Source organism: Rhinopithecus bieti, unplaced genomic scaffold (assembly GCF_001698545.2).
Source record: "Rhinopithecus bieti isolate Rb0 unplaced genomic scaffold, ASM169854v2 scaffold_35950, whole genome shotgun sequence".
Lineage (NCBI taxonomy): Eukaryota > Metazoa > Chordata > Mammalia > Primates > Cercopithecidae > Rhinopithecus > Rhinopithecus bieti.
The window spans coordinates 356,453-367,834 of record NW_016815506.1 but is presented as its reverse complement, the minus strand read 5'-3'; the positions used below and the strand labels follow the sequence as shown (position 1 = coordinate 367,834).

Here is an 11,382-nt window from a genome sequence, read left to right as displayed (position 1 = left end):
GTAAATAAAATAATCTTTGGAAAACTTTGCTGTTTGTGATATGAAACAGAAAGGAAAAAGGGCGTGCTTACTGGGAAATGCAGTGTCGAGAGGCAAATTCCCCGGGAGCCCTTTTCCTGCCGCTATGTATGTGCATGGGTGTGTGTGTGTGTGCGTGCGTGCGTGTGTATGGGGTGTGTGTGCATATATGGTGTGTATGTGGTGTGTTGTGTGTGTGTAGTATGTTGGCTGGGGGAAAGGAGGTTTGCTGGTGTGTGGAGAAAGTAGGAATTATATAGACTTCAGTTTCCCCAGCCATAAATAGGAACGATAATAACCACTTTGTTCATCGTCAGCTCTAGCCAAAATGGGGTGGGGTGGGTAGCCATGCACAGAGAGATTAGGAAAAGGGGTCCGAAATCAATGATCACATATACATATTCATATTCTGTTTCTCACCATTCTTTCAGTAAATAGGAAAGAGATGAACTATAAAACTAGGCACATTTTTTTAATGAACTACAAACTAAATTACAATTAACGTTAATAGCAAGAGCACTCAAGGACAAGGGTGACAGAAACAAAATCATAACAAAAAAATGCTTTTTTTTTTTTTAAAAGCACTGTCATTACAAAACCCCCACAAGTGCACATGGCACAAATCCACCCACTCTAACCAAAAAAAAAAAAAAAAAAAAAAAAGCCACCCTACAGGATATAAACCCGAAATATAAATATAATTGTTCATCCTTCTTTTAAAGAAATATTTTTGCCCATGCCCTCACTCAATCAGAGCCCTAAAAAAGTGTCAGTACTCTCAAAATGATGCCTAAACCCTAACTTCCAACTCCTATGGGGTAGGAGGTGGACTTCAGAGGAAAACGGGATCAGGGATCCCTGGCAACTGAAGAACTAAGAATACTAAAAGGAAGAGAAAAATTCAAACATCTCTCACCTGCCTCATAAGGCCATGGTGAAGCAATAGATTGGAATGAAGCACAATCCCTGTCCCAGGGCCTCCCAGATTCCTCATGCCTATAGAAGGGACAAACAAGGGGACTGGGGCCAATCATTTTTCTGCAGCCCCACCCGGGCTGAGTCTTGAGCCTCCCAGCCTATTAGGTGAGGCAGAACACTAACTAGGGTATAAACTGATTGGATCTATTTTTTCAACCGAATTCTTTAAAACAGACTCCTCCCAGTGGTTTTGTTTGACTTGGTTCTCAAAAGTTCCAACTTAGCCCCCTGCTATCATTTGGCCTTTACAAACACTGTGGCAGCAGAAGGCTTGGGATCCTGGTCATCCCAAACACTGGAAATAATAATTATGGGGCATTCAGAGATTGGTACGGCAAATCTAACATGTAGGAAGGCTTTTTTTCTTTCTTTTCTTTTTTTTTTTTTTTATAGCAACCCTCTTCAGCAGTAACTAAGAGAAGGGGGAAAGGGTGGTGGAGGCTAACTTAAGTGCATCTAATACTGAAACTTCCTTTCATTTTCACCGGTTCCTCCCTTTCACCCCTGTATTCCCAGAGTTGGCTGGCCAAGACTAGAAGGTGAGTGTTTAAGGCAAGATCAGAGGGCCCACCTGAGTCCAAATAGCCCAAGGCCAAGCCAAGTCAAGCCCACACTGGAGCAGAGGGTGAGATTAGGGCTGGGGGCTTCGAGAAGGCTATCAGAGTCGAAGATGGGGTACTGGCTTGGTCACATCCTGGAAGAAAGGGTGAGCCAGGGCTGCCTTGGCCGAAATCCGCTTGTTAGGATCGTAGTGCAGCATTTGCTAGAGGGAGAGATGTATGTTGACTTCAATCATGTGATAGTGGACTAAATGGGCAGCAGGTGTTCCCAGAAATCAGGAAACCAGAACTCCTTCTACCCAAGGCAGAATTCTTACTTCCATCCTCCCATAGCTGAATCAGTGTGCCAACAGGGAGAGCAGGAACCAGGGAAACAAAATACTGAGGCCCAGATTTCAGGGTCTCATCCTTCCTTCATCCTGGAAAAGCCCTTCCCTGGGAGAAATGAATGAGGGAAAACAGGTGCCCACTCTCACCGATAACAAGCTCCGTCCATCTTCATCCAGGGGAGGTACAACTTTACTAAAATCTTGCCGGGCCCACTTGGGGAAACTTGGCTTGTAATCAGGCATAGAAGTAACTCCTGGCCACACCACCTCATCTGGGGTCCCCAGAGTCCGAAAGATCCGGAAGAGCTGGTCAATCTCGGAATCTCCAGGGAATAGGGCCCGGCGAGTCACCTGAAAATGGGGAAAGAGAAAATACTAAGACCTACGTTGACGTCAGTCAAAACTCTCCTCTATACAAAGGAGTTCCCATAGACAGTAGAAGGTCAGCAGGGCCCCATGACTCGCTCCCCAGGGCCTTTCATGGGGTCAGTCACACAGAACCTGAGACAATGAAGTCCCTTCATCTGTCTGGTCGCCCCCTCCTTCCTTCCCCCAACCATGGTTTTGCAGATCCCCAAGGCTGGGTGGGTCTGGGAGGGGCTGAATGTCTGCGATGTCACTGACATGTAGCAAAGGGATCCCAAGCCACTCACGGGGTATGGGGTAGACACTACAGTCATCCCCCAACCTTGTGATGCAGCCACTTCTAGATAGGAGTACAGCGGGCAGAGGCTCTGTCTTCCATTTCTTCTGTGTTCCCCACAGTACCTAGCATGGTGCTGGCTACCCACTAGGTGCTTAACAAATATTTTTGGATGAATTGAGAGAGGAATATGGACAATTGTAAGGTAATGCACTGGGGGATAAATGCACATTACATATGTACAGGCTAATGGTCTTTAAGCTGTTGGTTATAACCCAGATAAAAGACAATAAAACATATTGCTGATTTGAAGCCTCAGCCTACTGCACTGCACTGTTGTATTAAAGGAGAAAGGAGCTTCTACATAAAGCCAGGTCTCAAGGATCCTTCAATCTGAAAAGCCAGAGGTTGAAGGGGGACATGATCTAAATCTTTTTTTTTTTTTTTTTTGAGATGGAATCTCGTTCTGTCGCCCAGGCTGGAGTGCAGTGGTGCAATCTCGGCTCACTGCAATTTCCATCTCCTGGGTTCAAGCGATTCTCCTGCCTTGGCCTCCCAAGTAGCTGGGATTACAGGTGTGCGCCACCACACCTGGCTAATTTTTGTATTTTTAGTACAGATGGGGGTTTCACCATTTTGGCCAGGCTGGTCTCGAACTCCTGACCTCAGGTGATCCACCTATACCTCAGCTTCCCAAAGTGCTGGGACTACAGGTGTGAGCCACTGCACTCTGCCTAAATCTGCAATTTAAATGAAGGGTGTGGATAAAGTGACCACAATTGTCTTCACTACATTGCTGGCACCACACAACAAGGTCTACAAGCCTTGAAATGAAGGCTTGAAATAAAAGAGGCACTAAATGGGCCAGGCGCAGTGGCTCAAGCCTGTAATCCCAGCACTTTGGGAGGCCGAGACGGGCGGATCACGAGGTCAGGAGATCGAGACCATCCTGGCTATATGCGGTGAAACCCCGTCTCTACTAAAAAATACAAAAAACTAGCCGGGCGAGGTGGCGGGCGCCTGTAGTCCCAGCTACTTGGGAGGCTGAGGCAGGAGAATGGCGTAAAAACCCGGGAGGTGGAGCTTGTAGTGAGCAGAGATCCAGGCACTGCACTCCAGCCTGGACGACAGAGCGAAACTCCGTCTCAAAAAAAAAAAAAAAAAAGGCACTAAATGGAATCATTCTCCCAAATATATGCAGACTCAGCTAAAACAGCTGCAGAAATGCTTTGTGTCATTTCAGGGATATGAGAAGTATACTAGGTACTAAGGCTGTTTGAGGATATCCTAACATTGTGGTTGATATTGGGGCAACAGTTGCATCCTTTCCCACCATTCCCCTTGGTGCTACTTTAGAGACAGAACCCTGTGATAGAAGGGCCATAGGTCTGGGCCAAGAAACAGTTCTGTTGTTCTTGAATGTGGGGAGGAGGCGGCTGGGTGGAACTTGGGCAAGCCTCCATACCATCTCAGCAAAGATGCAGCCCAGGCTCCAGATGTCCACGGCTGTGGAGTAGTATTTGCAGCCCAGGAGGATTTCAGGAGCTCGGTACCACAGGGTCACCACCTGAGGGACAGGAATAGGGAGGGGTGGAGTGGTTTATAGGGTATGGAGATTCCCACATCTCAGTTCCTCAACACTACTCTGCTAACTCATGGCCTCTTAACAAGCAGTTTCCTTCCCTCCATCTTTCCCCTCTCACTGATTTCCAGTCCATAGTTCTGGAGACCGTATTTTCTGAACCCCAATTTGAGATCTCCCTGGAAAAACTTGAGACAAATGGTCATAATTTGATTTTGAAATTTTTCTTTTTGTAGATTTGTAGAGATGGGGTCTCGCTATGTTGCCCATGATGGTCTCGAACTCCTGGGCTCAAGTGATCCTCCCACTTCAGCCTCCCAAAGTACTGGTATTACAGGCGTGAGCCCAGTTAGCAACACAGTATGAATTCCATGCATGCCCTAAGACTCTTTAAGATGTCAAGAGATTATTTCTACCTAGTAAGAAACTATTAGCCAGATATTTTTAGTAAATTTGTGAATACCCTAGTTAACACCTCTTGGGAAGCTCAGAGAAGAAAGGCATAAAGGGACTCACCTCATGGGTGTAAGTACGAACAGGGACTCCAAAAGCTCTGGCTAGTCCAAAGTCTGCTAGCTTGATGGCCCCCTCTGTGTTAATAAGCAGATTCTGAGGCTTAAGGTCTCGGTGGAGGACCCGATGAGAATGGCAGAAAGCTAGGCCCTGGAGCAGCTGGAACAGATAGCTCTGACAAAGAAGAAAGAGAGGACTGTGTTTCTCCATCACAGTGAGCAGACTGGGTTTGCTCTGTGCCCCCAAAACTCTACTAAAGCCTTTACTATGTTGGATTATAGTCACATATTTACAAGCTATTTCTCCCAATGGACTGTCAGCCCAGAGAGGATAAGGACCAAGTCTTACTCAATTTTGCTTCCCTTTTCTATATGCTGGGCATTGAACAAATGTTTGTTAATAAAGTAGCTCTGGGAGTGAAGAATCCAGCCCTAAAATAGACAATAGAGACTTACTAGCTAGTTCTTCCACCAAACAGAAGGGCTTTTTGGAGGAATTTACCAAGTGCTCTCAAATCCCATTTATCTGAGTTTCATCTGACCTCCCACCTGAGTTGCTAGGTTGACTCACTAGAGTTTCAACTTTGATTGTTCAGTCCAACCCTAGGGTTAATGAATATAATGAGCAGAGAAGGAGACACAAAAAGAAGGGGAGTGTGTGTGTGTAGGAGATGAGGGCTCAGAAGGAGGCCAAGATCATAAAATATCACCCTGAATTGCCCGCCACCAGTCCCCCGAGACATGCCCATGATGGGAGGAGCTGATGAGAAGTATTACCTTGATGAGGGGAAGCGGAATGCCAGTGAGAGCAGAGGCATCCATGAATTTCTTGAGATCTTGGTGCAGAAATTCAAAAACCAGGTAGAGTTTATTTTCTGTGTGAATGACATCCAGCAGCCTAGAGAAGTAAAGTTTGAGGAAATGGAGGTGCGAGAGAGAGAAAAGCCCACACTGTACAGACAACTCATCCTCCTTTCCAGCTGGATTGCCTCTCAGACACATACTCACTTGACAATATTAGGATGGTTAAGCTCCTTAAGCAGAGAGATCTCTCGGATGGCAGTACTGGGCACACCCTCAGTCTCACTTGGAGAGGTTGGGAAAGCAGAGACGGGAATATGGTTACAAATATTCCTTTTTCCTCCACCTAGTCATTTCTTTCCCCAAGGAGACACCACCCAGCACCCCTAGGAAAGTCAGAGAAAAGAAAGGGTGCTGGAAAGAGCTAATTCTTGGGTAGTCAGGGTATGGCTTTTGCACATATTAAGGTCATTATCTCCTCTTTTCCCAGGGGTAGGTAAGTAAAGCCGTCTGGTGAAGGTGAAGCAGGGAGGCTGTAATGGGGGAAAAAAAAATGCAGGAGTAGCCCCCAGTCTCCCCAGAGGGGCCAGTGAGGTTCAACTGCCATTCTTTGGAAAGAGGAGAGAATTCTAAGGTGAGGGTGGGGCAGTGAGGAGAGCTCTTCATTCAGAAAGGCGCTCCTCGCCGGTTCCCACATAACCCCACTCCATGGAGAGTCTTGGACCTCATCTCAGAGGCCTCCTTTCTCTCCCCGAGTCTCTGTGTTCGCACATTTGGGGGCACGATCCGGCTCAGTTTGGGAAGAAAGTTTTCCATGGATTCCATACCGCCCTATACTCTCCCCAGGGAGTATAAGTATACACTCCACCTTCTACTGGCCCCCAACCCACCTCTCCACTTCTAAAGAAGTCCGTCCCTGTTGTCTTCCGGTCCCTGGACGGCTACCCGCCCGTGGGGGATTGGGGGGGGACAGTCAAGGAGGTCCCCAGTTAGGAGTCCCAGGTACAGAGGCCACTCACGTGTCCAGGCGGATTTTCTTAAGCGCCACCACTTCTCCCGTCAACTTGTTTCTGGCTTTGTACACAACGCCGTACGTGCCCTCTCCGATCTTTTCCACCTTTTGGAAGTTCTCCATGAAGAGCCAGCAAGTCGGGTCAGCCCGGCCCTGGAGCGGGGGCCTGAGAACCCTGCAGAAGGCGGACCCTGGCTCTCGGGGGCCGAGGAGGGGGAAACAGGGCCCAGTATGGTGCCCCCGGGTCAGGATGGAACGCAGTATACCTCTCGCTCTTGTCAATTTGGCCAACTTGAAACAATGTTGCCGCCTCCCCCCGAGTTCCCGACCGCCACCAGAAGCCCCGCCCCTGCTTCCCGCGTTTCCCTGGCTCCGCCCCCTGGCCTTTCTATTGGTCAACGTCAGAGCCGGGGGGCGAGTGCAGCGCTCCTCCCCACAAATGACCCCGCTCCATGCAAGTTTGGTTCTTCGGGGACTAGACAAATTTCTTCCTTGGTGGGGCGGCTGAACAGTCTTCCCAAGTACCTACTTTGGGTCCAAGTTTCCTACCTGTGTCTCCAGTCTGTAGGGATTTCTTGATTTCTAACTCACTATTTTCACCACTCCTGGGGAAAATATGTATCGACCTAAGGTTAAATTCCACCTGGCTCAGGAGCCTCCCTTGAAAAGCAGGAAACCAGGAATCTCGTTGTAAAGAATTCCTGGACCTCAGAGGAGTCGTTGCCTCTGCCTCATAGCCTACCCCGACGCTGTCTCTGTTTTGGGATGCAGGGTTCTGTTTCTGTTTTTTTGAGAAGTTCCTGGTTTAATTCACTCTCCCATGATGAACTGTTGTGTCTGTGTTATGCAGCTGCCTTTCAGTCAGCCCTTGCCCGGGAGTATATGAGAGTGACCCAGTGAAACCAGAAACTGCCATTGAGTAGCAGGATGGGAAAGCAATGTCTAGGGACCAGGATCCCTTTGTCAGTTTTTCCTTTTTCCTCTTCTCCGGCCCCTCCCAGGCCTTCTCTGAGGGAGAAGAGGAAGGGCTATGCAAATGAGCACCTTTTTCTTATATAGGGGCCTATCCCAGTCCCCCCAGTGCCTTTGGTTGCTGAAGGGAAGAACACAATGGATCTGGTGCTAAAAAGATGCCTTCTTCATTTGGCTGTGATAGGTGCTTTGCTGGCTGTGGGGGCTACAAAAGGTATGTGTGGATATGTGGACATGAGCAGGTGTGAACTTGGGGATGAATTCCCCCTGCTCTGGTTTCTCTCCTCCTAATGGGAGATAGCGGCAATATTTCAGGCGTCTCCCACTCATTTGATTTAGTGAGAATGTGGGCACCTGGGCTCCCTCCCTACATGGAGATTTGGGATTGAGCCTGAAAATAATCTCATATGCTTGGAGGGGCAGAAGAATAGAAGGTCTCTGTGGCACTGATTCTGAGGCTTCCTTGGCAGTGAGCTGGAGCAGGGGCTCCAAAGGGGTGAAATGTGCGGGAGACTCTTTTAAGAAATGTCTCTTGGGGTAGGAGATTTAAAGTGGGGAGTCAGAGAATGTAGTATTGGGTAAGAAGACTCAGGAGATACAATCCTCTCCCCTTGGGATGGGTACGGGTGAACACAGCCCAGACCTTTTGTTCTGGGGCTGGGAGAGATAGGCAGAGGGGTCTCAGCTGAGCATCACATGAAAGGGCTCTGGGGGATTGGGCCTCGTGACAGGAGTAAGGGGAGGGGCTGAGGTAGTGAGAGGGTCTGGAATGTCCCGTGCTGCTCTGAGGAGAGCTGGAAGTGGAGAAAGAATGGGGTATCTTATGACTTCTCTTGCTCTAGTGGTGGGATGCTCAATGAGATGATTCCAGATCCTCCCCCAGCAGAATCAACTAGGGTTACAGCACACATTAGAAAGGGGTTGAGGCCGGGCGTGGTGGCTCACGCCTGTAATCCCAGCACTTTGGGAGGCCGAAGTGGGTGGATCACAAGGTCAGGAGTTCGAGACCAGCTTCACCAATATGGTGAAACCCCGTCTCTACTAAAAGTACAAAAATTAGCTGGGCATGGTGGTGCATGCCTGTAGTTGCAGCTACTCGGGAGGCTGTGGCAGGAGAATCACTGGAACCCGGAAGGCGGAGGTTGCAGTGAGCCAAGATCACGCTACTGTACTCCAGCCTGAGTGACACAGCGAGTCTCCGTCTCGGAAAAAAAAAAGAAAAGAAAGGGGATGAGGCCTGGCACAGTAACTCATGCCTGTAATCCTAGCACTTTGGGAGACTGAGATGGGTGGATCACTTGAGGTCAGACCAGCCTGGCCAATACGGCGAAACCCCATCTCTACTAAAAATACAGAAATTAGGTGGGCATGGTGGTGCGCCCCTATAATCCCAGCTACTTGGGAGGCTGAGGCACGAGAATCACTTGAACCTGGGAGGCAGAGGTTGAAGTGAGCTGAGATCACACCACTGCATTCCAGCCTGGGCAAAAGAGCAAGACTCTGTCTGAAAAAAATAAAAAAGAAAAGAAAGGAGATGAGGAGGCTCACACCTGTAATCCTAGTACTTTGGGAGGCCGTGGCCATAGGATTGCTTGAGCCCAGGAGTTCAAGACTAGCCTGAGCAACATAGTGAGACCCTGTCTCTACAAAAAGTAAAAAAATTATCCAGGCCTAGGCCGGGCACGGTGGCTCATGCCTGTAATCCAGCACTTTGGAAGGCCAAGGTAGGTGGCTCACCTGAAGTCGGGAGTTTGAGACCAGCCCGATCAACATAGAGAAACCCAGTCTCTACTAAAAATACAAAATTAGCTGGGTGTGGTGGCGCATGCCTGTAATCCCAGCCACTCAGGAGGCTGAGGCAGGAGAATTGCTTGAACCCAGCAGGCGGAGGTTGCAGTAAACCGAGATCGTGCCATTGCACTCCAGCCTTCCAGCCTGGGCAACAAGAGCGAAACTCTGTCTCTAAAAGAAAAAAAAAATTATCTGGGCCTGGTGGTGAGCACCTGTGGTCCTAGCTACTTGGGAGGCTAATCAGGAAGATGGCTTCAGCCCAGGAGTTTGAGGGTGCAGTGAGTGATGAATGTGCCACTGCACGCAGGGTGAGAGAGCAAAACCCTGTATCAAAAGGAAAGGAAAAGGAAAAGGAAAGGGGAAAGAAAAGGGGAAAGGGAAGGAAGTTTCTGCAGGAAAGGGAAAAATGGGGTGAGGGTAGCTTTTGCTGTGCTGAAATATATACAGATAGGAGGGGAGGGGAGAGAGGTTTCTGCAGGAAAGGGGAAAATGGGGTGAAAGTAGTTTCTGCTGTGCTGAAATATATGCATTATATCCCAGCCCCGCTTTCTCCCTTGATGCTTAGTCTCACAGATTTCTAGGAAGTTCTCCTTGATCTGACTTTCCTTGCTGTGCTGCAGTTTCAAGTCTTTTTCTTTTACTACATTCCTTAATGTATCCTGGAAAGAGTCTGTTCACACCCACCCACCTAAGGCTCTTAAAAAAAGATTGTGCTTATAGTTTGGATCCTGATTTTAAAAATCATAAGACATTTTTCTAGATATTCATGAAATTTTATATGGACTGAGTTTGATAATTTTGTCTAGCATGAAATGACATTGTACTTATGCAAGAAAATACTCATATTTTTTAAATTTGTAGGGTTAAAATAATACGATGTTTGGGATTTGCTTTTACATACTTTAGCCAAAACAAAAACAACAACTAGTAAGGATAAACAAAGCAAATGTGGCAAGGTGTTGATAGTTGTTGGACCTGGGTAGGGCAGATGGAGAGCCAGCATATCCTTTTCTTCTCAGACCTCTCTTGGTCAGTTACAATAATTTTGTCTACCCTGTCCCCATGCCCAATCTCTGCCAGCCTCTAATCCATCCTCCTCACTGCTTGCCATCATGATCTTTCTAAAACACAAATTTGATCATGTTCAAAAGGAATTTTTTTTTTTTTGAGATGGAGTCTCGCTCTGTCGCCCAGGCTAGAGTGCAGTGGCATGATCTTGGCTCACTGCCACCTCCGCCTCGCGGGTTCAAGCAATTCTTCTGCCTCAGCCTCCTTAGTAGCTGGAACTACAGGTGCCCGCCACCACGCCCAACTAATTTTTGTATTTTTAGTAGAGACAGGGTTTCACTTGGCCAGGCTGGTCTTGAACTCCTGACCTTGTGATCCACCTGCCTTGGCCTCTCAAAGTGCTGGGATTATAGGCGTGAGTCACAGTGCCTGGCTAAAAGTAAATTTTATGGTATGTGAATTATGTCTTGATTTAAAACAAAACAGGTCAGGCACGGTGGCTCACACCTATAATCCCAGCACTTTGGGAGGCCAAAGCAGACGGATCACTTGAGGTCAGGAGTTCGAGACAAGCCTGGCCAACATGGCGAAACCATGAAACATGGCAAAACTAAAAATACAAAAATTAGTCGGGTGTGGTGGTGGGTGCCTGCAGTACCAGCTACTTGGGAGGCTGAGGAACGAGAATTGCTTGAACCTAGAAAGCGGAGGCTGTAATGAGCTAAGATCACGCCACTGCATTCCAGCCTAGGGGCAGAGCAAGACATCATCTCAAATAATAATAATAATAATAATAATAATAATAATAATAAATAAGGGTGTTTTGTTTTGTTTTGTTTTGAGATGGAGTCTTACTCTATCGCCAGGCTGGAGTACATTGGGGCAATCTCGGCTCACTGCAACCTCCACCTCCTAGATTCAAGTGATTCTCCTGCCTTAGCCTCCTGGGTAGCTGGAACTACAGGCACACACCACCACACCCGGCTAATTTTTGTATTTTTAGTAGAAACAGAGTTTTACCATGTTGGTCAGGATGGTCTTGATCTCTTGACCTCATGATCCGCCCACCTCAGCCTCCCAAAGTGCTGGGATTACAGGCGTGAACCACCACGCCCAGCCGAATAAATGAGTTTTAAAAATGCACTTTGGCCGGGCGCAGTGGCTCATGCCTGTAAT

The 11,382-nt window shown here is 47.9% G+C and overlaps 2 protein-coding genes across 3 annotated transcripts in view; one reads left to right on the top strand and one right to left on the bottom strand.

Annotated features, from left to right (window-relative positions):
* Window positions 1–464: 464 nt before the first annotated feature.
* On the bottom strand, window positions 465–6,793 carry CDK2 (cyclin dependent kinase 2). Of its 2 annotated transcripts, XM_017853332.1 has the most exons (7): window positions 6,443–6,793; window positions 5,631–5,708; window positions 5,400–5,520; window positions 4,627–4,797; window positions 3,994–4,095; window positions 2,033–2,236; window positions 465–1,759 (listed from the first exon to the last, which is right to left on the bottom strand). In XM_017853332.1, exons 1-7 carry the CDS (start codon window positions 6,556–6,558, stop codon window positions 1,655–1,657), a joined length of 897 nt encoding a protein of 298 aa, XP_017708821.1. In that variant the 5' UTR covers window positions 6,559–6,793; the 3' UTR covers window positions 465–1,654. The 2 variants fall into 2 exon arrangements, with proteins under 2 accessions (XP_017708821.1, XP_017708822.1); XM_017853333.1 differs by lacking the exon at window positions 5,631–5,708 and having other exon boundaries at window positions 6,443–6,786.
* Window positions 6,794–6,914: 121 nt separating this feature from the next.
* PMEL (premelanosome protein) overlaps window positions 6,915–11,382 on the top strand; it is a 12,871-nt gene continuing 8,403 nt past the window's right edge. The window contains 1 exon segment of the mRNA XM_017853331.1: window positions 6,915–7,621. Within this exon segment, the coding sequence (XP_017708820.1) occupies window positions 7,546–7,621 (76 nt within the window). The 5' untranslated portion in view covers window positions 6,915–7,545.